This window comes from Camelina sativa, chromosome 19, assembly GCF_000633955.1.
Source record: "Camelina sativa cultivar DH55 chromosome 19, Cs, whole genome shotgun sequence".
In the NCBI taxonomy this organism is placed as follows: Eukaryota; Viridiplantae; Streptophyta; class Magnoliopsida; order Brassicales; family Brassicaceae; genus Camelina; species Camelina sativa.
The window spans coordinates 6,175,774-6,203,744 of record NC_025703.1 but is presented as its reverse complement, the minus strand read 5'-3'; the positions used below and the strand labels follow the sequence as shown (position 1 = coordinate 6,203,744).

Sequence of the window (27,971 nt, the reverse complement as noted above, 5' to 3'; positions counted from 1 at the left end):
CAATTAAGCTCTACAGATCACTTGGCCTAGACCGATTCTTAACGAGACTTTCTCATGTTCTATTCCTAAAATCTATGTTACGTACTTAGATATATTTCAATTTATTATTGATAATGTATTTGGAGCCACATGAATCAAGGTCTTATGTATTTGGGGAAGATGTTGGATTAGCTCAACGATTAAGGAAAACACAAGACTTCAGTCTTCACCACTCCTCTTTGCGAGCAAGGCAATGATGGTTTCGGCATTGGTTTGGCTGCAACGGTCACTTCTTCTGTTGTTGTTCTGTTTCCAGGTCTCATTGCTATTACAACATCTTAGTGGTCATAAATTCTTTTACAGTGTTATCCAGTTATTGGCGATAATATTTTCTCTGGCTTTGGATCATGGATGGATGAATCCGTGATCCAAATCCCTTTTACTCTTTCGAACCAAAGGTACTAACTGCTTCATTTTTTTCTTACACAGTCGTGCTTCTTAAGAGTGATTTCAACTTCAAGAACCCGTTAAAGAGTCGCTCGGCCTTTGTTCTCTTTCAGTGGCTGTGTCGTGAAGCGATAGAGGATGTCCCTGAGGATGAATCTATAATATGCCGAGATATGTGGGTTCTATATTTCCAATGTCACTTCTTAGGATCATACATATACTTCTAAGACTAACAAAAGAGAAAACATTTGGTCACTGGTAATACGAGAAGCAGCTTCTGACATAATTTGGATGTGGAGCACATCTCAATATCATGGAACAATCATGTCTTGACGCAGAAAGCGGTAGTTTTTAAAAATGTTTTGCAATACTTAACAAGTCTTTGGGTAAAATCAGATGACTGAAACACAATATTTTTGTAGAAAGGAATAACATGTTATTTGATAGATCTCAAGACTCTGATCCCTTGGGATAAAGCAATCGTTCCTCCGGGAAGCAACATTGTCCTAACTTGAGAGGGTAAACGTTTTTGCTTTCTTCGGTTGCAGATTACTAGATTAGCCATGAAGATACTGTTACAGGGGTGGCTTTGGGGATAATACCTCTGCAACTATAGTTGAGCGTTTATGCAGAGTTCGTGGCCTGGATGATACTCCCTTCTCTGTTTCTACATGCCAACCAAGAACAAGGCTTTCGTTTCTGATCTATCTATTATCGTTTTTGTTGCTAATTCTTCCTTGGCTCACAAGTTGATACTTGATACTAATCTGTGTGAAATGTTTGCAAGATTCTTTGAAAATAATGTGAAAACTGCCATTTTTCTCATTTGTCAAAGTAATTATTGTTGACGATAATAGTTTGGAAGTTTCAAAATAGTTTCAGTTTTGGAAAAATAGGTCAAAATCTTGACAATATTTGACTATATCTTATATCAATATAAAGTTAAATAGTTATAGAAGTAAAATATTTTTAAAAATGGATATTGGAAATTTCATACATTTTGAATCAGGAGAGGTGTTAATATAAAGCTAGAAACATCTTTAAAGACAAGTATTCACCAAAAAAATGTTATACAATGATCCAAAACGTTTATACAAGTTGTCAAATTTTTGATTTTCATTCATTTGAATGTATATGCAAGGGTTAGTAGATATTGTTTTGGAGATTGATAAAAGCTTATATAAAGTTCAAATTAAATAAAACACACTAATAATATAATTCTTTTAACCAAATTAGATTTTCTTCGTTGAAATCATAACCGTGTTCTCAAAATTTGTTTCGTTTTAATCTAAAATGTATATAAATATAATAATACAACGGTTTATGAATAAATTTGACATCCAAAATAGGTAAATAGATAAATGCAAATGCAAACAGAGAAATCTTCTTAATCCGACTTCTTCTCTCTCTCTCCTTTGGCTAATCACAATTAATTACGCTTCAAAATCTCTACAAATCCCTATAGCTAGTCTCTCCTCATAGTCATACATAGAGAGAAAGAATACCATTAGTCATAAATCTTTTGCTTAAATCTCGCTCAGATTTTATTGTTTCCATAAGCCAAAATGCAAAGTTAATAAACATTTCTCAAAACGTTTAACCAAAAAAAAAAAAAAGTAAATTACATTTCTTTCTTCTTCTCTGGAGGTTAGAAGATGTTGAAGAGAATAAGAGACGCTTACGGTGATGAATCATCTTCTTCATCGGAATCTGAAGAGTTTCACCGGAGAAAAATCCCGGTGAAGGTGAAGTTACCTGACGAAAGAAGTGAAGATGAAGAGGATGAGTCGTTTACTCAGCAGCAGCTTCCACATAGGAAGCACTTCTGTGTGATTTGTAAGAAACAGTTTAGCTCTGGTAAGGCTTATGGTGGTCACGTGAGGATCCACTCAACTGAGTACAATAACAAGGGAAAGATGAAGAAGAAGTTGAAGATGACGAAGAAGAATAAGAGAAAGATTGGTTTGGTGAAGAAAGACAAGGAGAAAGAGATAGATCTGATTAGTACTGACATGGAAGGTAAGATTAGGTGTTGTCTTTGTGGAAAAGCATTTCAAACGATGCACTCTTTGTTCGGACATATGAGGAGACATCCTGACCGGAGTTGGAAAGGGATACGACCTCCTCCACCACAAGACAAGTTCAAGCACAGCTATTTGGATGATGATGATGATGAGGAGGAGGAGGATGGTGAGATGAGTAGATCCATGATGATGAGTCGGCATGTGACCGCTGATGTTCAAGAAGCTGCTTACATTCTTATGATGATCGCTTACACTTCAAGCAAGTACTGGGATGGGATGAAGAAAGCTATGGAATCTCCTAAAGCCGAGGTAAGAAGTTCAAGTTGCTACAAAGAAAAAGATAAGGTATTAGGTGATGATGGGATGGATGATAAGAAGGAAGGGTTTGATTGTAGATATGAAGATAAAGATGGAAATTGAAGTGGAGGTGAATGATTCTCCAGATGAAACTAAGAGCTCCTTAGGATTTGATCTCAACGAGCCTCCTTACCATGAAGATCATTCTTATTCCGGTTGAAACTAGTTTGGATTTCAATCCATGGAGAAGTTTTAAGTATTCAAGCTTCAACATATCGCTCTATGAGTTTTTACATCTATATATGCATGTTTTATCACTAGCTAGGCTTTTGTACATAATGAAATCCTTGTTTGGTTCACATTATATCGGATCATTGCTCTTTTTTTTAATTTCTAGTCCTTTTCAGCTGTGACAGTTTCTGTTGAATATTTCTTTGATGTTTGTCTGGCTAGATTCAAGTATTTTATTGCATAATTTAGAGTCTGTCATTTTGAGATCAATGACTGCACAAAGTTGATGAAGAATCTGTCTGATGGAGTCAAGAGTTGTCATACTTGTTTCAGTAAATATATTTACAAATGAAATTCTTAACTCTCGCTATTAATTTTTAAATATGTATTTGTTCTTGATAATAAACAGTCTTTGGAAACCCAAATAGTGAACTATGAAGACTAGTCTTACCTACAACATGATATTCTCAATGTGACCTGAAAACAATACGTCCCACTAGCACACTTACCAGTTCCATGGATACCTCTTAAACTCAATATAACTGAACTCTCCTAGAGGTGGTCTCTAGTCCAGTAGTCCCTAAATAAATCTCCCCACCACTCGCAAGGAACATACCTATTCATATTCCTCTCTCTCTCTTGAATCCGTTCAAGTAATCATACTCCTAATTATCCTTGGTGGTTTATAAGACTCCAACAATAAACGTTAACGATTTCGTCTTTATGCGGTTGAATAAACTCTATCTTCGAGATTGTTAATGAGGCTGCAAAGTTCAGATAAATGTGGAGTTAATCATACCTTGTATAGGATCTTCTGGTTTTGAGACTCCCAATTGTCAACTTTTTAACTGGTTAATTAGGTTTGTATGGAACTTGTACAGCTTACGATAAGGACATCGTATAGAGTTCGTGCCTTCGTGGTCATGGTGGACATTACCACTCTCAGTCCCCTGAAGATTTGTTCTGTCATGCCCATGTTATCAAAGTGCATCTTCTTACCAAAAGCTTCTAATTATCTTGTTTCTGTCTTATTCTTGGGTTTATGTAACAATTGCTTGTTTTAGGTAGGTTGTTATACTTCCAAGTCCACGAGAACTGTCTCTTTCGAACCAAAGGTAAGATACTACTCCGCCTTTCGCTTACACAAACGTGCTTCTTGTAAGTTATTTTCAACTTCAAGAACCTGGTAAGAGTCTTTGGGCCTTTGTTCTTCTTCAGTGACTGTAGCGTCAATCAGTAGAGGATGACTATATATAAATGTATCTGAGTCAGAAGTATATGGATTCCATTTCCAATGTCTCTTCTTAGGAGACGCCGAATTGTACACTTCTTAGACTAACAAAAGAGAATAAATGTTGGATGGTGTGTGATCATATCTTTAGAGAATAAATGTATTTGCTTGCTTTGGTTGCAGACTAGCCATGAAGCTCCTGTTACAGGAGGCTTTGGGGCCGAGATCTCTGCAACTATAGTTGAGTGTTGCTTCTTGAGAGTAAAAAACAAGTCTGCAACCGTAGTTAGTGGTTCAGATCATTCTGCGTTTAATCTATGTACGTAAACTCTCAATCTTTGTTCACAATCTTGGCTGTTCTATGCTAAACTAGATTAGTATCTTTTCGCCAATATCTTTCATTGCAAACTAATGAACCTGAGCATTGCACAATGTACATGACCTCTTATCTTGGAAGGAGTGATTAAATCAAGTGATTGTGTAATTGTTTCAGACATGTACTGTGTATTTTACAATCATCATTTTCTGTATTTACCCTATGATCTTGGAACTCTCCATCGTCGTTAAGATTGACTTCTCTATGCTAAACAAGACTTTCGAAGCTGGTGCTAAACACTGAGTTAAGGTTGTACATTTAACATGTGGAAAGTGAAGAGGATACATGTAAGACACATCTTGGAAAAAGAACCGAAGAATTGTCTTTGGAATTTCCATTGTGTATTTACAAATGTTCTATTATGAACCAAAACACAAGGTGAGTGTCTAGCTACTGTGAATGCCTTTGTTCAAGGGCCAAATTCTCAGCAAGCTTTAGCAACTCAAGGGGCTAAGAACGCACAACTAGTTTCGCAGGGAACAAATCCTCCTCCAAGTCTGTGATCCTATATAATTTAAACACACCAATTACGTTCATGCAATTATAAATCGAAAAATCAATCAAAGCTAAGAAAGATGAGGAAAGTTTAAGTGTGAGTAACATACTATTGCTGTATCTTCCTGAACTCCGAGAGGACGGGGTATATATTCTCAAAGGCTCTGTATGTCTCGTCTCTCATCTGATAGCGAGTGAACTCAGGATTTTTATCAGATGGCAGAAGAGCTAGAGACTAGAAAGACATAGCAAGTATTTCTCATGCGACTATCACAAAACCTTAAGAGAAAGTGAGATATTACCTTGGCTCCTGTGATCACGATCTTCCCAGAGACAAAGATTAAAAGAACGATTTTTGGCACTTTCATCCTGTAAATAAGCCCTGGGAAGAGCTCGGGCTCATACTGGAAACCCCAATATGTGAGACATGAAATGGCCATCAGCACCACGTTTTTATCTCTAAAATTTGACGCTCAACTTCTAACTGTATGCTATTTGAAGTTCAACATAAGAAAAATAATGGTTTCACGAGTTCAGATCACTTACACTTGAGAAAGCAGCGTGAGAGTATGCAAGACCTTCAAGTCTTATAGGAAATTTGACATCACAAGAACCTACTATATTCTGAATCTTGAAATCCTGCAGGATGTAGTCATGAAAATATTTAGCACAAACAAAGCTAAGAAAAAATAATGTCAGTGGGAAAAGAGTTGGAAGAAATTGTACCTTGAATTTTGCAGGAAATCCCAATTTCTGCACAATCCTAGCATACTACACAACAAAACATACGACTATTAGCACAACACATCCAGATTATAGCTAAAGGAAAGAAGAAGAGATCCAGATTCCGTTAAATAGCTATAACCAAGTTAAACAAAAGAGGTTAGAGAAACAAAAAAAAAAGGTTACCTTTCTTGCAGCCATCTTTGAAAAGTACTCGCTCTTGGCTCCAGTACAGACCTAATTGTAGATTATACCCCAAATTAAGAAGAGAATTCAAACCAAAATTAAAATATCAGAAGCATGTAAAAGTATCGCCAACCAAGAGATATACCATTTTCCCTGAAGCGAATATTAATGCTGTAGTCTTCGGTTCTCTGATTCTCATTATCACCGCAGCAAAACGCTGAAAACATAAAACACAAGATACTTTTTTAAATTAGCCAAAATTTAGCTATGGCCAATAAGTTTTTCAAAAGCCAAAAACCAGATAATATCTGAGATTCTAATAAACCATACACAGTACACAGACCACCACTCCTTTATATCCTCAGGTAAACAACGAAGTCAAGGACGGAATCCAAGGTGACAAACGTATTCCAAACAAATTTGTTGACCGTTAACCAAAACAAAATGTAACAAAAAGAATACAATACCTTGGGATTATATTCAGCATTCCGAGCCTGCAGAGCTATAGCTTTAAGATCTAGCTTGCAGTCTAAGTTCACCGTAGAAACAATGTTTCTGAAACAAAACATCAAAAAGGCGTACTATTATTATCCACAACCACAAGAGTCAAAACACCAAACCTTAAAGAGAGTAAAAACAAAGGAACTCACTGAAGAGTAGGAACAATCCCTGAAGGATGCAGGCTGAGGTCCACTGGATTACTCCCTTCCAATCCTTGTTCAGCCATTCCCTCTAAATAATTACACAAAACCAAAATCAATACAAGAGAATATGCTATAAAAGTCTTATCAGATAAACTACACCAAAAGGGTTTCAATTATTTTGAGAGCCAATTTTAAAATTTTCAATCTTCCAAAACAACGATGACACTCATAAGATCCAATCGTATTCAAAAAGGTTACACTCAGAACAAAAAAAAAAACCCATGATGAAAAAGGATTAAAGGTCAGACCTTTCGATAAGGAGCGAGCGAATCCGAGCTTCGAAAACGAAAACTAGGGTTTCGTAGCTTTGAAACGATGAAGGAATTAAGGCGAAAGGGAGACTGAAGAATTGGGGAAAAGGTTGAAGCTTTTATACAAAAGAATCGGGTGGGAGAGGGAAACAATGATTTATAAATCTGTGCTTTTATATATATGTAAGAAGAAGAAGAGGAGAGAGCCTTCTGATTTTGTTCTCTCGTTTCTTTGGTTTTTTAGATCTGTTTATGAGAGAGAGAGAGGCTCACCGACTTGGATTTTGGGGATGCCTTTATCCCCCATCTTATACATGCCTATGCTACCCTTGCCCATCTTTGTAAATTTCGAGGATATTTTTGGAATTTCCAGGAAAAAGTCTACGATGACGGTTCTTTGATGGGATTTATATGAACGTCCACTCTTCTTCCGCCACGTCACCATACAACGCTCCTGTGTTTGGTTACAGTATTTTGAGCTTTCTTCTTATTCTTACAAAGAGTAGTGAACTTCAAAAAATCAAATACTAAACTCCACTAAATCATAGTGCTTACAACAAAGAATGATTATGAGATCTTTGTGGTATCAACGCCGTTGTTTCTTCTCCATAAGCAATGATAAAGATTTATAAAACTGAGAAACAAACGTTGGTGATGATATCTCCTCCTTGTCCTTGTTGCTCTCCTCCTCCTCCTCCTCATCATCATCATCATCATCATCATCATTGTCTCTCCAAAACTTGAGGATAAGGAGATTCTCCTCTTCTGTTGATCTCTGTACCACAATTCTCGACGCGTAACCTTTCTTTCTCATCATCAGACAGATCTCTACAGGATAATTCGAAGTTAATGTCACCAAGTAGAGCCAACCTTTCTCCGAGAGCAAAACATCAACCACTGGCAAGATTTTATCGATAACCGTCCGGCCATTCTCACCTCCAGCCCAAGCAGAGGCTATACCTTCCATTCCAACTTCGTATTCTGGTGTTGGCACATAAGGCGGGTTCACAACAATCACGTCCACTGATCCAGCAAGTCTTTTATCTAGACCAGTGGCTATATCCGCGCAGATAACATCAGCATCAACTCCATGTGCTTCTAGTGTTTCTTTTGTCACTCTTGCAGCTATGGGGTTTGTGTCAGTGGCGAGATAGTGAACACCATGAACTTCGTTTTTGAGGAGAAGTATAAGCGAAGTTATGACGTATCCGCTTCCGCAACCAATCTCCATACAAACCTTAGGGTTGTGCTCTATCAGGTTGGTTCGATCAGCGAGTAATGCATCGACTAACGCAAATGAATCATCACATGGTTCGTAGACCTCACGATGAGAACTCACTAGACGGATTGAAGCAATTCTTGATGACATTCTCGCAACTAAATCACTGACTTAACCACAAGTAAACAAAAACCACATAATACTTAGAAAAAGATGTTAACAAAAACGAAACCCATTAAAAGGGTAAATGAGTTTGATGATCCAAAAAACAAAACCTTTTAGTAAAAGCTATCTCCAATGTTGTCTAAGTTAGGTTACAGAACTCCGGATCTATTGTTATCTTCCTAATGAATTTTTCAAACTCGTTGATTCTGTGATTATTAGTCAATTCACTTAAAACATGGGATTTTACTAAGGGTTCTTCTTATACATATATATATAGACTCTGCAAAGTTCTGGTAAGACCTGAAGATCTGAATACATCAAAGAGTAAGACGAGAGTTACCAACTAAAAGATGAGGTCCGAAATGCCGGAACACTGGAACCGCGGTATGAATCAGGATTGGTTTTTTATATTCAGACAAGCTCAGATTTCACAAAGGAGGAGGAGACGACGGCGGTGGGAGGAGAAAGAGTGTGAAATTGAGAAAACATGCCCTTTCAAGTTTCAATAATTATACTTTAGCCCAAAATAAATTAATTGAATTCCAATACATTTTCTGAATCATTAAGCCTGCCGTATATAATTGGGCCCGAAAGCCCATTAATTATTCACATTATTTTTTAAGCTTTGACTTTGTTTGGGTAATTTTTAACACCTTTAACAGGAGGTGAACGGCTGGCTGCCTGGCTCCTACGGTGATCTTCTTTATCGTGCGGATGTGAATCTTTACACCTTCGGCTTCTTCATCGACTTTTAACGCTTCAAAAACTGAGTTTAAACCTTATTTTAGTTACACATAACAATATTTAGACTTATACATGAATCAAACTATATAAAAAGACTTACTAATTTTCCGGTTTTTGGAAATTGGTATGGTGGTCGAGTTGGAAGATGCGATGTATAAACTAAGAAGCGAAGCTATTAGAATGATCTCGAAGCTATTAGAATGATTAGAAGCGAAGCGAAGCTATTAGGAGGACTCGGTTTCAGATGCATTGCGCAATGGAATAGAACACTTTGCTTAAAACTCATTTGGAGGTTGTACACCGCTACAGACTCTCTCTGGACTGACTGGATAAGAAACAATAAGATAAAAGATGGTATTTTCTGGCAAATTGATGAGAAAAAGCAAACGTCGTGGACCTGGAAAACACTTCTTCACCTTCGACCCCTAGCAAGGAGATTTCTTCGTGCCGAGGTAGGGAATGGCCAAAGGTTATCTTTCTGGTTCGACTGGTGGACTCCGTTTGGTCCATTGATTGATTTCCTAGGGCCTACGGGTCCCTCCCAGACAGGTGTCTCACTAGTGAGCACGGTATCACAAGTGTGTACTACTCCCGGGTGGCAACTCAGACCTGCACGCTCTCCTCAAGCAGAACTGCTGCTCATTCATCTCACTACACAGCAGGTTCCCTCTTTATGCAATGAGTCGGATCAGTTCTTCTGGAAAGTCGAAGAAGAGGAACTGGTTCATTTCAACACTAAGAAGACCTGGGAAGTTATCAGACCGCGTCAACCACCACCCAGGTGGACAAATCAAGTATGGTTCAAAGGCGCAATTCCGAGGCATGCTTTCATGTTATGGATCACACACCTAGACCGGCTTCCAACAAGATCGAGATTGGCCAGCTGGGGAATGCATGTCGAAGACAACTGTTGTATCTGCAATCTTCATCCTGAAACTCGAGATCATCTCTTTCTGCACTGTCAACTAAGTGAGGATCTCTGGCTTCTAATTACTAAGCGACTTGGGTACAAGCCATTTGTTTTTCACACGTGGAATGCTTTCTCAAGTTGGTTGGACATACCAGACGGAACTTGCACTCAGACACTTCGAAGACTTGTGGCTCAGGCAACTATATACACCATCTGGACTGAGCGGAATGCTCGACTGCACAACAACACGGCAACTCCCCCTCACATCCTCTTCAAGCTTCTGGATAGACAGATTCGAGATGCCATTCTTGCCAAAAGTCATCGCAAAAATTATAAACGGCTCCTGCAAGACTGGCTAAAAAATGCTTACTGAGATCAGAGGAAGTCAACGTTTCTTTGAGTTACTCTTCGGACTTAATACCCTTTGTCTTTTATTTTTTTTTTGTGGCAAAGGCTATTCCTAGTACTAAAGCTATTGTAATCACTACAATTGAATTTCTTTAAATGAAAATTCACAGTTTTACAAAAAAAAATGATCTTGAAACTCATTTTTTCTTTCCCTTTTCTCTTGTGTCTATTAATGCCAATGGTAATATGGTTAAGCTAGGTCGAATACAAATTAAGTTGTTTCTGATCTTATATCTAGTATAAATATATAAACAGAACTTGTTAGACTATATATTAGCCTGCAGAGATTATACTAGGATCGTTCGCACCACTGTTGGTGATACGTCTAAGTCAATGCATGTAATGTGGGGACATTGACTTTTTTTTTTCCTATACGTGCATGAGTTGAAAATTTCAATACTAATGAAAATGGTGAAAAGGTGTAGTCAGACACCGAGACACGACATTATATTAACATTTTGTTTCTTTTTTTTTTTTCACTGGAAGTCGGAACCCTAACCTTGATCAACATATGTTTGAAATTGGTCCTCGTAATCAGCTTCTGAATATTTGATCATGACTGAATTGACCAATGCTGAATTGGTCCATGCAACGCGTTTCTTCTCTTTTTTAAAAAAAAATTGGATCATTCATCAATCATGACTGATTAAATCATGAAATTCATAGCACATGGAAAGAAAAACAAAAAGCTCATACACATTTGAAGACTACATTATAAATCAATAAGTGTCGCATGTACGAACGTACGTATAAAAGAATGGTCAAGTTTTTGTCTGAGTTGGTTCTTATTAATCTGAACTATGAAGGAACGCGTTCCTTTATTTTAGTTTTCAAGACTATAATGTATGAATCGTACTATGTGACCGTGATATACTAGTAAAAGTGATGTCATATTGTCGTAGCGAATAAAGTAAATCTCCAATCAACTCCCAATGGAAATATACGCGTGATATTTGACGGAGAAGGAGGCTACGGCGGAGGAGAAACAAAAAAGTGGAAGTTGGAAACTGGAATGTTGAAAACATGCCTTTCTTTTTTGACAAGTTTCTTTTTTTTTTTTTTTTGACAAGCGAAAAACACACACACACACATGCCTTTTCTAAGTTTCAATGATTTACACTTTAGGCTGTAGCCCCAAAATATTGCATAATTGAATATTTCCATGCACTAAGGCTCCGTATATGCGTGTAATGGGCCGAAAGCCCCTTAATTAATGATCGAGACATAGCAAATACAACTAGCTAGTCTCGTTCGAGCTTACGAAAATGTTCACAAGTAATTTTAATCATTGCAACAAATCCAGCCTTTTGCAGGAGGTGAACGGCTGACCTTTACGGCGATCTTCTTTCCTTTGTGAACGTGAATCTTTCTACCTTCTTCTTCATTTGCTTGTTACACATCAAAACTATTTTATAAACCTCATTATATAAATAGCTATAGTTGGATTTTCAAACGAATCAAATATTGTTAAAAAAGGGTACTTACTCATTTTCCGCTTTTTGGAAATTGTTATGATGATCGAATTGGAAGATGCGATGCATAAAAGTAGAAACGAAGCTATTAGAATGAATTTGGGACTCATTCTTTCTATTTGCCCCTTTATTTCGTGTGTATATGTAAGAATTAGAATACAACGCTAGCTAGTTTTCTTCCGGAGCATATATAAATAAATAGTATCTTATAAACTAGTTTATAATTAAGACTGTTAGGCAGAGATTATTTCATCATGGGTCGTTCTCACCACAGTTGGTGATATGTATAAGTCAATGCATGTAATGAACACTATTGACTTTTTTAGCCTCCTTTTTTAATTTTTCCTTTTGCATGAGTTGAAAAGTCCGATGTTGATCATCAATTTTGGTACGAAAGTAACAAAAAATCTCATTGTCACTCAATTACAGATCAGTTTTAGTTAACTATTAAATCATTTAACTATATATATCGAAGTTCCATTTCATTTATTCATAGAGTATTACACATAATCAAAGAATTTATTCATAGAGTATTACACATAATCAAAGAACTACTTACCAAATATGCAGAAATCATAAGTTAAGATGTATAGAACAGATCAACATGTTATATAACTCAGAAATGATTTGGTGGATCGTTTCCTTGAGGAGCAGTTTTAGAAAAACTGCCTCTAAAGCCAATCTTCATTCCTTTGCTGATTTGTATATCTCCGATCCTCCCTTTCCCTGTTTTATAATTTGATGCATAAACGATGAAACTAATTAATCAAATAGTTATTTATTTTCTTCATCAAGAACATGTATATATAGATCGTAAATTGTATCACTTCTTCTATATATACACACAACACAAAACAACTGAGTGTTACTAGTTTAGTTTATTAGCAGTATATCGATCGATATCAAATATCAATTCAACAAGATATATACGCCTTTTTCGCAGACTACGAACTTACATGACATACCAATTAATCTGAATAACTCTATCATATATATATTTCTAGATGATCAAAAATAACTAGCAACTGAGAAAAAAAAAATATATATATATATAAGCGGGCGGTGGAAACTTAATTACTTGTCGTGAGAGATGGATAAGCTACTTTAGCCAAAGTTGGGTTTAATGTAATAGACGAGAGGAGAATCCAACCAGTAAGCAAAACCAACTTCCAATTCATTTTTTTTTTGTTGATAAAATTTAAGGACTTTGCAAACACCTAAATGGTGGTCATATATATATAGAGAGATTTTTTTTTTGTGGGGTCGTCAAGTTGTTTATTACAAACTAAATTAGAACAAATAATGCTTCCCGGAAGTAACGTTAATTATAAAATAAAATTAGTAAGCATTTTTTACTTTGTTTAATCGATGAAGTTGTTTCAACATGTTTAATTTAATAAGGTCAAACTAGATGATGATCCGCGCTAAGTGCGCGGGGAAATAACCAATTTTATTATTTTTGTTGGTTATTATGGTTATAACTATTACTATAATTATTTGATATCTTATATAATATAGTATTATTGTATGGTGTTTTGAATCCTATAATAGTAATTGTTTTTTAATATAAAGATTAGTAAATATGATTGACGCTGTATAAATTAGATTTAGCATGTAATGTAATTACTTATAAGGGTTATTTTGTATTAATTTCACTAACCATCACCTAATTTTTCACGAAGTGCAAAATAGATTTAATAAAAGTTGTCAATAAGTATAATTTTTGAGTATGTTTAGCCCATTTTCAAGGGCTTAGTCCAAGATCCATCCCTTCATGTTTTTGTCGATGAAGATTTTTTTTTTGTTTGTTTCTTTTCCAGCAAAACAAACATAATAATTTTTTCTTCTTCTTCTCTCTGCAATTCGACGAAATCTCAGCTTCATATTTATAATCATCGATTTCTTTTTCGAAAAGTCCAACCTTAAATGTGCCAAAGAATCAACCCATCGCTGTTGGGTCATGAGAGATTGCAAGATGGATTCTAAATCGAGGTGTGTTTAGGATCATTAATTAGATCAAGTTAGTTTATTATTTGGACATAATTAGTCGACAATATTCTTACTGATGTAATGTTTGAAAGAATTAGTTTAAAGATGTTCAATACGAATTGAGCTTTCAATCTGTAATTTTCGTTTTTTATTTTCAATTGGAAATCTTTCAAATCGTTAAATTTGATAGAAATTGTATTAACTTGTATCAACTGATGTCTGATTCTAATAAATTGCTAGAGATTGAGTATATTGTAGTTTATTATTGTATAATTGCAATGTGTACATTAAATTAGCTCACAAATGCATATTTGTTTTTGGGGTTTTCTAGTTTCTTGTAATGATGACATATGCGGTTTGGGTTTTGGTGTGTTGGTACTTCACAGCTCTACAAAAGGAGCTTTAAACATATGATTTTATCTTCTATGATATGGTGGCTAGTAAGCAGACCTTGAAAAATATAAGAAATCATATTGCAGCCAATAAGATCAAGACTTCAAGAGTTCTTGTTCAAGGGGCTTCAATATTGTCGGGTCAATATTTTTAAGAAGATAACTTCTTATCTATATTTTTTGTTTCTGGTTTTCTTGCTTGTGTTTTTTTTTAGCATTATAATTAGGTTCTTGTTCTTAAACAAAGTTAAAATTAAAAAGAAAAAAAATATTAAATTTCCAAAAATCAACTTAAAGAGAAGTAAACATAAACCCAGAAATCTCTTAAAATACAAACCTTGAATTATTTTTGAAAGCTTGAAAGTTTGAAAGTCCTAGGTTGTAGAGTTTGATTACATAGAAAATGGTTTATTGAAAAGAAAAAAAGGAACTACTGAAAGCCAAACATAACTAAAGCCTTATTCTACTACTTGATTTAGGTCATTTAGATTCAGTATCCTACATATTCTGAATCTTTGCTATCTCCATTGTCCTCCTCATAAGGGAGATCCTCATTTTGTTTTCCACTTTCTGCTTTCACAATCTTCACTCCCTTCTTCTCCTCAACTTTTTCCAATTTGATTGTCGTCACACTCATCAGCGTGTCGTCTTTTTTTTCCCAACGTGATTGACTTCCTGAAAATCTTCTTGTTGGTTGAGTATACTTCATTGCTTTCTCTAAAGCTCTTTGATGATGGAGTAGCAAAAGAAGCAGATGCTTCACTGCTATTGGTAAGCATGTAATCCTGAATTTGAACATTAAACAAATTAAATTTACTTTGAACTTTATCCAAAAAAAATATAAAATTTCTCATATATATGTCTATAAATAATATCAAAGAAATAACTACCTGATTTGAGATAGGTTGCCTTGTCCTTTTGAATCATCAAGTTTAGATAACTTCACCACATATGTGCTTGGAGCTGCATTATTGGCAGCACATACGACATATTAGTATATCTATGATTAATCTTCTAACACCACAGCTAGCAAAATGGTACTTACATCAGCATCATAAATCCCATCAAGTAGGTCATTTGTAAATTAATCTTATAATACTACGGCCACCATGATGTTTTGAAAGTCGGGCAATGTGAGGTACATATCATCAGAGATGGAGAGACACATGGGGTTACATGAGTGTTGTTCACAAAGCCCATCTTAAACGAATGGTTAGTAACCCTGGACTAGCCTCTCACCTGAGTAGTCCAAAATTTTTAATGACCCTCCACTCACCTTTTGTTATCTGCCTCTCAATCTTGTTCACAAGTCCTTTCTTGATGGAAACATGAATCTTGGCGCCCTGGTTATGATAGTAAAACAAAAACAAACATAGTCGTTAAAAAATTGTGTGTTTGATGGTGATTAAATGAGAGAATAAACTATTATAATTTGTGTATTTATAAAAAAAACTTACTTTGTGGTCAGCTAACACCATCTCCATTGTTTCTCCATATTGGGTAGTGTACTTGGAAGCATATGTGGAGGACCTTAACTTGAACTCGCCACATGCTTTTGTAAGGTTTGACATCAGCAAGGTAATTTCATAGCCATAAGACCATTCACTTTGAGAAACTCTTTTGCTTAAAATAATAGGATAGCTGGTTGCATGTTTGTGGTGATGGTTTGTAGAATATTGCTAATAGTCTGTTTATATAGAGAATGAAGTAGTGTTTAGGTTACTTTTAACTTAAAGGGATAAGTGTTTAAGCTTATCATCAAGAAAAGATCATTCGAGATAAAAGATCTTATATGGAATACTTTCTAATTTTATGCTCAATATATGCTCCCATATTTGACAGCAGGTTCTTAAACGGTTTTACGATTTGGTAGATATGGTAGTTGTGTATTCAAGATATTCTCGGTTCAGGTTCATAGATTAGTGGAGAGCCGAATTGTAGTTTTGATATTGAAATCTTATTTTGTGATTTTGATGAAATACTGCAGGATATTGTTAGGGTTGCGAATCAGTTTTTAGCGGAATGATGGTGACACCAAGAATTTTTTTGCCAAAAACGTACCGTAATGGTAATGCAAACAGATCTCATAATGCAATCTCATGTTTAATCATACACTCATGTAATTCCTATGCTATATATCACTTATGGTGTTCATTAGCATTACAAATTGGTTTGAATTTAATTATCACTTAAAAGATGCAAATAGTCAACAACATATAAAATACTTTTGTCGTGTGAAATTATGTTAGTTCTTATCCGAAATTCTTATGCTATATATCACTTGCGATGTTCAATAGCATTATGATCATGTCAACAAAATATAAAATGCTTTTGTCGTATGGACTGATGTTATCTTAATATTAACTGTTTCTAATTTGTAACTAAATACGATTTAATATAATAGGTCATTTTTAATTGCTATTAATTAGGGTAACGATTTTCTGGTTAGAACTATTTAATAATAAGATTCTGTTATTATAGTTGTTATTAATATACAGTGACATTTTTGTGTTATATCTTACCCAAAGTAGGGTTATTTGTTTAAAGGGTTGTTTAAATAAGTATATAGAGATTAGAGACGGGGTGTCATGTTCGAAAGCATAATTATCTATCACATACGCTTATTTGTCAGTTTTGAAATATGCTTCAGTTCCTTTAAATTGCTGTATCTTTTTCTCCATATTTGTTGTATGTTAGATATAGCCTTGCAACTTGCAAGTGTCATGAACCAATTGGATGAGCGAGCAAATTAAATGGTATGGCATGATACCTTTTGGGACGTTTATAGTGACCATGCATGGGACGTCTGATCCTACCTGGAGACGATGAATTAGTGTGTGCCTTTTTTCACAAGCGTACATTTACCTTTTAGTTCTGGGATTAGAGAGAGATCAAAGGCGGAAGTTCAAACTTTCTAAGGGGTTTAGCTCAACCAAACAAAAAACTAAGTATAGAGATATGCAGCAAAGCGATTACATAAATTTATATTTGTACAATTGTACTTGTATCAGCGTTGTATATCACCACCACTTGGCACTCTTGCATATATATGAATATGTACGTTGTTAAAAGAAACGACAACATTTTTGTCTCTTGTCAGATAAACAAACGGTGGTTTTTGATAGAGGAAAGCATTTGAAAGTAAAAAAAAAAATACGATGGACTTTTATTTTTAATTTCTTTATAAGGTAGAGAGTACAGTACTTTATAACATCAGAACATTTTATTCGTATCTCATTTAAGTAAAGAACCTATTAAAATAATTTTGATGATTCCCTGTTTTTTTTGTCTGATTACATTATAAAATTACATGTCAGTCCATCCAAAGTCTAAACACTACGAACCATAAAACGGCAGCTCCTCTCATGGATACTCCCTTCTCCCGCCATTGCCTTGCTAACAACAGTGGGGTGCCGGTCTTGACTTACTAGGCCGTGCATCTATAATCACTGCAAGATAAATTGATGTTAGACTGTTAGTCATATAAAGGAAAGTGTATGGAGCAAACGGATGATAAAAATCGGGACTATACTTACAAAGTTTTCGGATTTGGTATGGCTCACTTGAAGCTGCATAAGATGAGATCACCAAATAGAGAGCCAAAAACAAAGCAATTAACCACAAATTTCTCTTCATTTTCTTCTAGATCTTTGTCCTCTGTGTTGTACGTACACTTGAAGTTGTAGGTGTATTTATACCAAATTCAGTTTTAAACCGTGAGGTATAGAATGAGGCAGCGTGTGCAAACCACTTGCTCTCTCTGGCCTATAGCAGATCAAGTCTTCGACGTAGACAAACAGACAAGGGAAACCTTTTTGTTGATCATTTCTGTTGATTTCTTTTATAAATATGTTATAATTCCTACTTACAAAAATTAAAATTAATATAAACTAAAATGATATATTAGTGGCATAATTCAATTTATCAATCATTTAATTTTCAGTTAATTTTGAATTTGAAGTCCATGCATGAAACATAATCATGTACAAAAACTCACTTCAATTCATGTAAATAAAATTAAATGGCAATAGTAGAATATGTTGCCGGGTCAAAAGTAAAATTTAATTCAAAACAGACCGGGACGAACTAACATCTCAAAAAGACGTGTTAGACATCTAACAACGAAAATTAAGATGAGAATTTTCTTGGTTTCTTACATTGGATTTTTCTAATGCTAGAACAAAGAATAGTATTTATGTATAATTGGTCTTTCTGACCAACACGGTGTTTTTTCTACGAGAAGTTCCTTTGACGTTCGTCTCCTTTTGCTTCCTAGCAACATTGGTCCGCCGGTCGTGATACACCACTAGGCCCTGTGTCTATAACTCTCCCTATATATATAAATACTAAATATCAATTACAAGTCATATATGAAGAACAAAATTTAACATTTGTACCAGACAAGGGCGGAGCCAGTAAGGTAGGAGTGGGGTCAGCTGACCCCATTAAAAAAAAAAATTTGGTATATTTTTATTTATAAATAACAAAATGATCCCCATAAATTTTGTATTTTGACTTCGTTAAATTTAAAACTTTCATCTTAACCCCAACAAATTTTACATTTTGACCGTATTAAAATAAAATTTATACTTTGATCTTTCAAAAAACTTGCATTTTTACCCTAAAAAAATAAAATTTTATTTTGACTTTATAAATTTCACATTTTTATCTTACTAGAAAAAAAAATTTTCTTCTGACCCCTCTCAACTTTTGGTCCGGCTCCACCACTGATACCAGATATTGATATTAAATTTTATTATGAACTCTGTTTTAGAACTCTCAAAGAATCGATGCACCAGTTGTAAAAATGTATTTTTGTTTTGAATATAATTTAACATTTTATTTAAAAAAAAAATTAGAAGAAAATCAAATCTACAAATGATAAATATTATTCGGGCATGAATTACTCACCAAGTTTGCGGAATTTGTAGGCCTGAGCTGAAATGGCATAAGATGAAATCACTAACGAAAGAACCAAAAGTAAAGCAACCAACCACATCTTCCCCTTCATTTAATCTCTGTGTGTGTTGATGATATTCTTCTTTTTGTACGTTATAAATGGTTTACATGTATATTTGTGTCTTTATATGAATCAAACACACATGCGACTAAGTTTGACCGTAAATTATTAACTAACTAGATGGATCTTTCGAATGATATCATCCATCGCTTACTTTATATGGTTGATAATACAAAGTCTTTTCATAAATAGTTTCTTATGTGTGATTTATAGATTATCTTGTAACATAGGTTATGGAAAATGTGATAAAGATAGTTATGAATAAAACTTATAATCTGATATAATGAATTTCAAATAGCGCGTGAAAGGACTTTGAAATAAAAATAAAAATAAAATGCGTAACTAGGTCTTAATCCTAATTATGCTTCGACGGATATGATTAACGTACGTATGTACTCTTCAACTATTTTTGTTCAAATAATTTGATTTTGAATTAAAATTCCATAAAGTTAATATGCTAGCTAGGAAAGTCTTGTTATTGACCCAAATAAAAAATGGTATATTGCTGATCCAAAATTGGAATTCGGTATGGATCGAAAGAACTGTTATTTGAAAAAAATGTAAAGAATTATACATAGGAAATTGAGATAAACCCTATAAAAACTAAACAAGATACACCACGGTTTCGTTTTTTTTTGTATAACGGAACAAAGAGTAATTTTTCTTTATCTAACCGGTGTGTTTAACAGTCATGGCCCTGAACCGGCAATTATCTACGAGATGTCCCTTCGTTTGTCGCCATGTGCTATCTAGCAACATTGGCTAGCCGGTGGTGTTCTACTAGGCCCTGTGTATATCTGCTCGCCTATATATATAAATCAGTATCAATTATGTCATATAAAGAAGGACAATATAGAACAAATCATATATAAGATATATTATCCGGCGTGTACTATTACTCACCGAGTTTGCGGAATTTGTATGGCAAAGCTATAACCGTATAAGATGAAATCACAAAAGAGAAAACCAAAAAGAAAGCAGCCAACCATATCATCCCTTTCATTTAATCTATTTATGTGATGTTCGTTTTATTGTACATGTGATAGGTTTACGTATATGTGCTTATTTATATGAATCAATCATATGACTAAGTTTAACCATAATTCATTAACTAACTAGATGGAGCTTTCGAATGAATTTCATTCAGCCTTTAATTTATATCGTTGATAATACAAAGTCGTTCCCATATATATATGGTTTCTTATGTGATTCATAGATTTTTTTTTCATGAGTTTCGAATAACGCGTGAAAGGAATTTGAAATATGTGATACGATCGAAACAAGACTGAGAAATAAACATTAAATATAGAGATATAACTAGAGAAGACTAGGTCACCTTAAAAACCACAGAAACTAGACTCGGTCTTAATTGATAAGGATCGGACTAGAAACAGTATGTAAGGAAAATACATGTATAAAGCTCATTTCTTTCAACACTTTTTAGAGATAATTAAGCACTCATTTTATGTGCCATGTGGGTTACTTTTCCTGTTTTTGCTGTTTTGTACGACTGAACAAAGCGTATAGGCCTTTTTGCCTTATATTGTATTAATTTGATTTTTTTCTCTCTTTAGAATTAGGATAAATGAACAATAAAAGAAACAAGCAGATGGTTGACTAATTAAAACAAGAACACAAATATATCTTCAAATCACGGATATATATATATATATATATATATATATATATATATCTTGTATATGGTTCACTTTTAAAAACTAACCATCATTGCCTATAGGGGACATATTTCTACAAGCTAGGTTTTCCTTTGCCCGTGGTCTGCGGATTGGCACTCGCTTGTCCGGCAGATGGCGACATACTACACGGTGTTTTGATATCTTCTTCTGTGTATGTAATAAAAAAGTGAAGTAGATAATTAACTTGATACTAGCAATCATGTAAAATGAAAAATACCTATTTTCAGTATTACGAGGAACCTTATAACACTTGTAACATGTAAGCTAAGCTATGAAATACGACATATAAAATAATACCCGAAAAAATACGACATATCAATTTCATAGTGTGCTGTAATAAGAAAAAAAAAGTTGGCTTATAATTTCATTATGTTTACAAATGAAATATTATATATCTTATTATATAACTAGGTTTAACATATATAACCTTTTTAGATATGTGGAATAAATCGGATGATGAATATCAATATTACTCACTGAATTTTCGGAATTTGTATGGCTGAAGGGAAATTGCATTGGAAGATAACACCAACGAGAGGAGCAAAAGAGAAGCAATTAACCAGAACTTTCCCTTCATAATTTCTTCTATTTTTGCGTTGCTTCCTTAAATTTTGGAGTAGGTTATAAAGATTGGTGTACAATACATGTGTGTGTTTAGCAATAAGACGTGTGAGCAAGTTTCATTATATTTAGGTTTAGTGGTTTGTGTGATATTATCGTTGTTGCGTCACTTAACGGATTCAAATTCCAGTGATGCATTTTGTAAACAACAGAAAGGAAAGAAAAAAGAACTTAAAAGTTTTCTAATTAACTTTTCAATGCTAATCATTGTAGATTTAAAATTCTTCTCATTCTATCAAATTGATTGGTTTACGTACTATTCAGAACTGAACGAATATATATTAACTGAAATGATATTAATTTATTTCATATGATTTTGAAGTTTGAACCGTCCGTCTCCAAAAAATATGGAATATACAAGATGCGTAACACGTCCAATAGTGTGTATAAATTAAAAGACAAGGTTAATATATTATTCTTACGTAAATAATTTAAGATTAGGTGACAGCTTGGTTCATTGACAAAAAATCTTGTACGAAGGAACTCCAAAAGGAAAAAAAAACCAACATTTAGGGATTGAAAAATGATAAAAACACATAGGAACCGGCCATGGGTTTTCTTAAGTATCTTGTACTTTGCATAAACTAAGTAAAGAACATATATTTGAGATTATACGATGTAGCGACAAATCGTATAGCCATCGCGTTATAGTGAATTTGGACCTGCGGCTTGTGACGAGTCACTACCACCCCATTGGCGATCACGTGGTGACTTACTGTTGGTACGGGATTTAGCACCCCCAACATACCGATCTAAACCAGAAAGATACTTCGGTTACTAAACCGGGAATCCGGTTTAGAACCCAATTGAATGTTTACTTGAGGCCTGTTCGGAAGAAGGAAGCCCAGCCCCGAAGATGGAGAGCCGACTTTCCAATTCGTCCGGTGGCCGACTCGAAGAGAAGAAACAACTTTCCTTATTTTAGTTCAAGTTATAAGGAAAACTAATATATTATGTAATCTAGAGGAAAGTATAAATATAGAAGAGACTCCCTCATTGTAAGATATCGAGCATTGAATACAATAACTTAAGCTTTTCATTGTTGTTAGCAAAACCCTAATTTGAGTTCTAAGAGATCTAAAACTTTTTTCTAATTTTAAGCTCAGATCGAGTTTCTTGAAAGATTGCTCCCTTGAATTTGTTTTCCCATCAAACAAATTCATTGTGGAAATCTAGTTTCTACACTTACTATGAGGTGTTCCGATCTTCATTATCTTTCGAATGTGGATCGTTTCTGCTATTGTTTCCTCTTCTATAAAATTTCCATCAGGTATCAAAACAGTGAATTGATTATATATACTATCATAGTATCATGCATAAATGTAAAAGAAGTAGCTAAATGTTATCCAACTTCTAACCAATTTTGATATCTTTTACTTTACATATTAGCTTCTCATTTAGCATATATAAGAAAGAGGGCGATACAAATATCAATAATACTTACTGGATTTGTATGATTGAGCTAAAACGACGTATGACGAAATCACCAAAGAGAATCAAAAGCGAAGCAATCAAACATGACTTGACCTTCATTTTTCCTGTGATACCTTACATTGTTTGAGTATAGATTAGGTATATATCAATCAAACTTAAGGTTTATCATAACTTATTATTAATCAAGTTTTCGAGTAGCGGGTCGGAAGACATCTATACAAACATAATATACTTTATAACTGATATATCATATAAGTCAACATATAGCTAGCTATGCATCCGGGATGATTAGACTATATATGCACGCTCTTTTTGTTCGCAGAAATATATATTTAACTACAATATTTTTAAATTTCTCTTTCAAAACTTTTGTAAGTTTACTAAGTTTTCCTATTTAGTTAAACGATATATATTAAAATTCTTGACGAAAAAGATATTTATTCTATTTGATCAGCATCTTAGCATAAAAATATGTACAAGTCAAACAAAAAAGAAAAAAAAACTTTTTTTCCTCTGATTGGGACCGTCCTTTACATTAGGGGTCTCATCATCAATAACAACAAATCATGCAATATTTTAATCTCATATCTTAAAAAAGCAAAACAATGTACGAGTATGTCTTGGCTGGTCCGTCTAACCACATCAGCCGGCTTCCGGCGCACCTCTACTGGATGATGAGCCTTGGCCTCCACGCTTTGACACACTCCCTGGTGTTTGGATCTTCTATGTATTTTTAATGGAATCATTTCTCCTCTTTCGTCTTCTACAAAAAAAAAAAGTGTAGGAAACTACAACTGTTGATCCTTCCAGTGAGTTTATACATGGTGGTTAAACTCCTTCCAGTGAGTTTTGTAGACTATATAATTTTAATAAGTTGTTTACAAATAGATTATAGATTAAGTTTTATATTATTTGTATAGTCTGGATTTATTGTTGCCAAAAATTTTAAAGAAAATATTCTAAAGAATCATTTGATATCATCTAACTTACAATATTAATTTCCTTTATTAAATTATTCATCAAACAAAATCCTTTGATATCTAACTTAACATATTAATTTGTTAATTATTATTATACTTCACCTCTCATTTTTATATATGAGTCTATTTTGTGAAACAAATAAATTATCATATTATTTATTATAATTAAAAGATAGTTTTATTTTCGGATATACTATAAGTTGAATTTTTAAAAACAAATATAAATGATTCAATCTACAAAATATTCAATTTTTATTAATATTATTCTTTAAAAATAATATCTATTGAATTAAAAAATTTTACTGAGTAACGGGTCAAAATTTGAATATTTAATTCAATTTCATATTTTTTTTGTTAAATTTTATAATTTTATATAATATAAGAAACTTTAAATAATTTATTTTGAAATATTTTGAAATATTTTTAAAATATTGAAACTTGATATTAAAGTTAGAAACTAGAAACACTCTAAATTGGTTTTTTATAGCAATGCCAATAATATGAAAAAATTAAAAAAAAAACAAGTATATTAAAACAAAAAGTATAACAATATATTAAATTACTCATAATATAATAACTCGCTTTTTAAAAACTAAATTCACAAAATTATATCTTATAATGATATTCAAGTCATAAAGTAGAATATATATTGTTGAAATAACTTCATGTACATAAACTAATACAATATATTAAAATTTTATTTTTAAATAGAAAATATACAAAATTTTGTATAAAATAAAATTTAACCAGTGTTATAGCACATGTACTTATCTAGAATCATTAACAATATAAAACTTACAAAATAAGTATATTTTTCAAGTTATCATATTTGGCATATGATTTTATTGCATAATATTTTATCCAAAAGCTTTTAAAAACAATCACATAAATATATTTTATAAAAAAATTACAATGTAAATAAAATGAATTTCAATCCGTGCTGGGATCTTAATCTTGTGCAAACGGGATGACCAAGAAAATGATTAAATTAGATCATCTCGACTAAAGACAACAAAGAGAGAACCAAAAGTGAAGCGATCAACCCCAACTTGCCTTTCATTTTTGTTTTGTTTTTTGTCGGTTGATATACGTTTTATATACACAGCTTTATACATGTGTAATAATTTATATATATCAAATCAAACATACTGTATATGACTACGACTCTACGAGGTTTGTCAAACATACTGTATATGACTACGACTCTACGAGGTTTTTCAGTTATTTGCCCTTTCTATAGGTAAAAATTATAATACAACGCTAGCTAGTATTAGTATCTTAGAAACTAGTTGTAGAGATTAGAGAAGACTGTTAGGCAGAGATTAGTTCATCAGGGGTCGTTCTCACAACAGTTGGTGATATGTACTCCTGTCCCACAAAAATTTTGGTATATTTTTTTGTCGCACAAAAAATTGATGTTTTGTAAATTTTAAAAAGTAATTATTGAAAATATTTAAAATTTTGAATTGTTATTGGTTTATATTTTTTCTCTACCAAAAAATAATTATAAATTAATTTACAAATAAAAGCGAAAGAGTATAAGTCAATGCATGAAAGTTGTTGACTTTTTAAGCCTCGTTTTTTTTTCCATTGTAACTTGCACACGAGTTGAAAAGTCCACTGTTAATCATCAATTTTGGCACGAAAGAAAAAAACAGAAAAGAAAAAAACAAAAAACAAAAAAGAACTCATTGTCACTCTGTTACTGATCAATTTTCGTTAATATAGTTAAGTATTAAATAATTTAATCATATATTGAAGTTCCATTTCATTTATTCAAAGAGTATTATAATACGTACATAATCAAACAACTACTTAGAAATCACAAGTTAAGATATATATAGAACAGAACGATAAAATCCAATAACTAATTAGAAATTATGACTCGGTGGATCGTTTCCATGATGAGCAGATCTAGAAAAACTGCCTCTAAAGCCAATCTTCATTCCTTTGCTGATGTGTATACCTCCGATCCTCCCTTTCCCTGTTTTATAATTTAATGCATAAACTTTGATCAAACTAATTAATCAAATAGTTATTTTCTTTGCCTTCATCAAGAACATGTATATATATATTGTAAATTTTATCATTTCTATATGCACACAACAACTAAGTGTTACTAGTTTAGTTTATCAATCGAAATTAAATACCAATTTATTAAGATATATACGCCTTTTTCGCAGACTACAAACTTATGTGACATATATACGAAATTAATCTGAAACTCTCTATCACATATATATATATATATATATATATATATATATATATATATTTCTAGATGATTTTTTTTAAATGAAAATAAGCGGTGGAAACTTACTTGTCGTGAGAGATGATGGATAAGTTACTTTAGCCAATGTTGGGTTTAGTGCAATAGACGAGAGGAGAATCCAACCAGTAAGCAAAACCAACTTCCAATTCATTTTTTTTTTTGATAAAATTTATGGACTTTGCAAACACCTAAATGGTGGTCATATATATAGAGAGAGACTTTTTGTTTTTATGGGGTCATCAAGTTGTTGATTACAAACTAAATTAGAACAAATAATGCTTCCCGGAAGTAACGTTAATTATAAAAAAAAATTAGTAAGCATTTTTTACTTTGTTTAATCGATGAAGTTGTTTGACCATGTTTAATTTAATAAGGTCAAATTAGAGACGGGGGTGTCATGTTCGATATATAAAAAGCATAATTATCTATCACATACGCTTATTTCTCAGTTTTTTTTTTTTTTTTTTTTTTTTTTTTTTTTTTTTTTTTTTTTTTTTTTTTTTNCAGTTTTTAAATATGGTTCAGTTCCTTGAATTGCTGTATCTTTTCCTCCATATATGTTGTATGTTAGATATAGCCTTGCAACCTGCAAGTGTCATGAACCAATTGGATGAGCGGGCAAATTATATGGTGTGGCATGATACCTTTTGGGAGGTTTATAGTGACCATGGTCCATGGGTCTGATCCTACCTGGAGACGATGAATTAGTGTGTGCCTTTTTTCATAATCGTACATTAACCTTAATTTTAGTAATGGGATTAGAGAGATCAAAGGGGAAAGTTCGAACTTTCGCAGGGATTTAATTAGCTCAACCAAACAAAAAATAAGTATAGAGATATGCAGCAAAGCGATTACACAAATTTTTACTAGTATCAGCATTGTATATCACCACTCGCGAATAAATATGTACGTTGTTGAAAGAAACGACAACATTTTTGTCTCTTGTCAAATAAACAAACGGTGTTACTACTGAAAATAGTATCGGCGGTTTTTGATAGAGGAAAATATTTTAATGTAAATAAAAAAGTACTATGATGGACTTAAATTTTTATTTTCTTTCTAATTAACGTAGAGTTTATAACATTAGAACATTGTATTCTTAGCTCATTTAAAGTAAGAACCTATTTTAATTTTGTTGATTCCCTCAATTATTTCTAACTACAGTATAAAATTGTAAAATTATGTACCAGTCCAATTAAAGTCTATATACACTACGAACGGCAGCTCTCATGAGAGCATCATGCTCCCTTCTCCCGCCGCCTTTGCCTAGCTAACAACACTGGCCTGCCGGTCTAGACGAACTAGGCCGTGAATCTATTATACCCACTGGGAAATAAATAATTGATGTTAGTCATAAAAAAGGAAAATGCATGGAGCAAACGGGATGATAAATCGGGTCTGTACTTACAAAGTTTGCGGATTTGGTATGTTTGAGTTGAAGCTGCATAAGATGAAATCACCAAATAGAGAGCTAAAAACAAAGCAATTAACCACAGATTTCCCTTCATTTGTAGCTTTGTCCTTTGTGTTTTAAGATTTGAAGTTGTATAGGTGTGTATTTATACCAAATTCAGTTTTAAAACGTGAGGTATAGAATGAGGCAGCGTATGGAACCAATTTACCCTGACCTGAAGAAAAGTCTTTGACGTACACAAACAAACAAAGGAAATATTTTTGTTGATCATTTCTGTTGATTTTAGTTTA

At 33.3% G+C, this 27,971-nt stretch overlaps 4 protein-coding genes, 1 long non-coding RNA gene and 3 pseudogenes across 7 annotated transcripts; 1 reads left to right on the top strand and 7 right to left on the bottom strand.

Moving 5' to 3' along the window:
* Positions 2,041-2,967, top strand: LOC104767484 (annotated as a pseudogene).
* On the bottom strand, positions 4,813-7,230 carry LOC104765131 (TATA-box-binding protein 1). 2 transcript variants are annotated; one of them, XM_010488801.2, is made up of 10 exons: positions 6,942-7,230; positions 6,640-6,721; positions 6,457-6,544; positions 6,135-6,206; positions 5,990-6,040; positions 5,807-5,851; positions 5,627-5,719; positions 5,383-5,484; positions 5,191-5,315; positions 4,813-5,090 (listed from the first exon to the last, which is right to left on the bottom strand). In XM_010488801.2, coding segments are annotated over exons 2-10 (654 nt in total). In that variant the 5' UTR covers positions 6,717-6,721; positions 6,942-7,230; the 3' UTR covers positions 4,813-5,089. The 2 variants fall into 2 exon arrangements, with proteins under 2 accessions (XP_010487103.1, XP_010487105.1); XM_010488803.2 differs by having other exon boundaries at positions 5,191-5,264; positions 6,942-7,229.
* On the bottom strand, positions 7,300-8,852 carry LOC104765130 (annotated as a pseudogene).
* LOC104765128 lies at positions 11,454-13,057 on the bottom strand. The gene is made up of 3 exons (XM_019241033.1): positions 12,941-13,057; positions 11,876-12,588; positions 11,454-11,778 (listed from the first exon to the last, which is right to left on the bottom strand). Exons 2-3 carry the CDS (start codon positions 11,970-11,972, stop codon positions 11,672-11,674), a joined length of 204 nt encoding a protein of 67 aa, XP_019096578.1. The 5' UTR covers positions 11,973-12,588; positions 12,941-13,057; the 3' UTR covers positions 11,454-11,671.
* LOC104765127 lies at positions 17,387-17,890 on the bottom strand. The gene is made up of 2 exons (XM_010488800.1): positions 17,780-17,890; positions 17,387-17,692 (listed from the first exon to the last, which is right to left on the bottom strand). The coding sequence occupies exons 1-2, from the start codon at positions 17,877-17,879 to the stop codon at positions 17,640-17,642; spliced, it is 153 nt and encodes a 50-aa protein (XP_010487102.1). The 5' UTR covers positions 17,880-17,890; the 3' UTR covers positions 17,387-17,639.
* LOC104765126 lies at positions 22,227-23,114 on the bottom strand (annotated as a pseudogene).
* On the bottom strand, positions 25,724-26,701 carry LOC104765124. The gene is made up of 2 exons (XR_763830.1): positions 26,316-26,701; positions 25,724-25,979 (listed from the first exon to the last, which is right to left on the bottom strand). It is a non-coding gene; the product is annotated as an uncharacterized LOC104765124 (long non-coding RNA).
* Positions 26,765-27,784, bottom strand: LOC104765123. Of its 2 annotated transcripts, XR_763828.2 has the most exons (3): positions 27,676-27,784; positions 27,455-27,593; positions 26,765-26,957 (listed from the first exon to the last, which is right to left on the bottom strand). XR_763828.2 is itself a non-coding variant. In XM_010488799.1 (2 exons), exons 1-2 carry the CDS (start codon positions 27,773-27,775, stop codon positions 27,538-27,540), a joined length of 156 nt encoding a protein of 51 aa, XP_010487101.1. In that variant the 5' UTR covers positions 27,776-27,784; the 3' UTR covers positions 27,305-27,537. The 2 variants fall into 2 exon arrangements, 1 of the variants encoding a protein (XP_010487101.1); XM_010488799.1 differs by lacking the exon at positions 26,765-26,957 and having other exon boundaries at positions 27,305-27,593.

Bases quoted from the DNA above. Each gene is read 5' to 3' on its own strand.
- LOC104765128 (XM_019241033.1), bottom strand. From the start codon at position 11,972: ATGAGTCCCAAATTCATTCTAATAGCTTCGTTTCTACTTTTATGCATC. The intron at 11,779-11,875 runs GTAAGTACCCTT...ATGTGTAACAAG, and splicing joins TTCCAAAAAGCGGAAAATGA to CAAATGAAGAAGAAGGTAGA.
- LOC104765131 (XM_010488801.2), bottom strand. From the start codon at position 6,716: ATGGCTGAACAAGGATTGGAAGGGAGTAATCCAGTGGACCTCAGCCTG. The intron at 6,545-6,639 runs GTGAGTTCCTTT...GTTTTGTTTCAG, and splicing joins GGGATTGTTCCTACTCTTCA to AAACATTGTTTCTACGGTGA. The intron at 5,720-5,806 runs GTACAATTTCTT...TACATCCTGCAG, and splicing joins GATTTCCTGCAAAATTCAAG to GATTTCAAGATTCAGAATAT.
- LOC104765123 (XM_010488799.1), bottom strand. From the start codon at position 27,775: ATGAAGGGAAATCTGTGGTTAATTGCTTTGTTTTTAGCTCTCTATTTG. The intron at 27,594-27,675 runs GTAAGTACAGAC...TTTATTTCCCAG, and splicing joins ATACCAAATCCGCAAACTTT to TGGGTATAATAGATTCACGG.
- LOC104765127 (XM_010488800.1), bottom strand. From the start codon at position 17,879: ATGAAGAGAAATTTGTGGTTAATTGCTTTGTTTTTGGCTCTCTATTTG. The intron at 17,693-17,779 runs GTAAGTATAGTC...TTTATCTTGCAG, and splicing joins ATACCAAATCCGAAAACTTT to TGATTATAGATGCACGGCCT.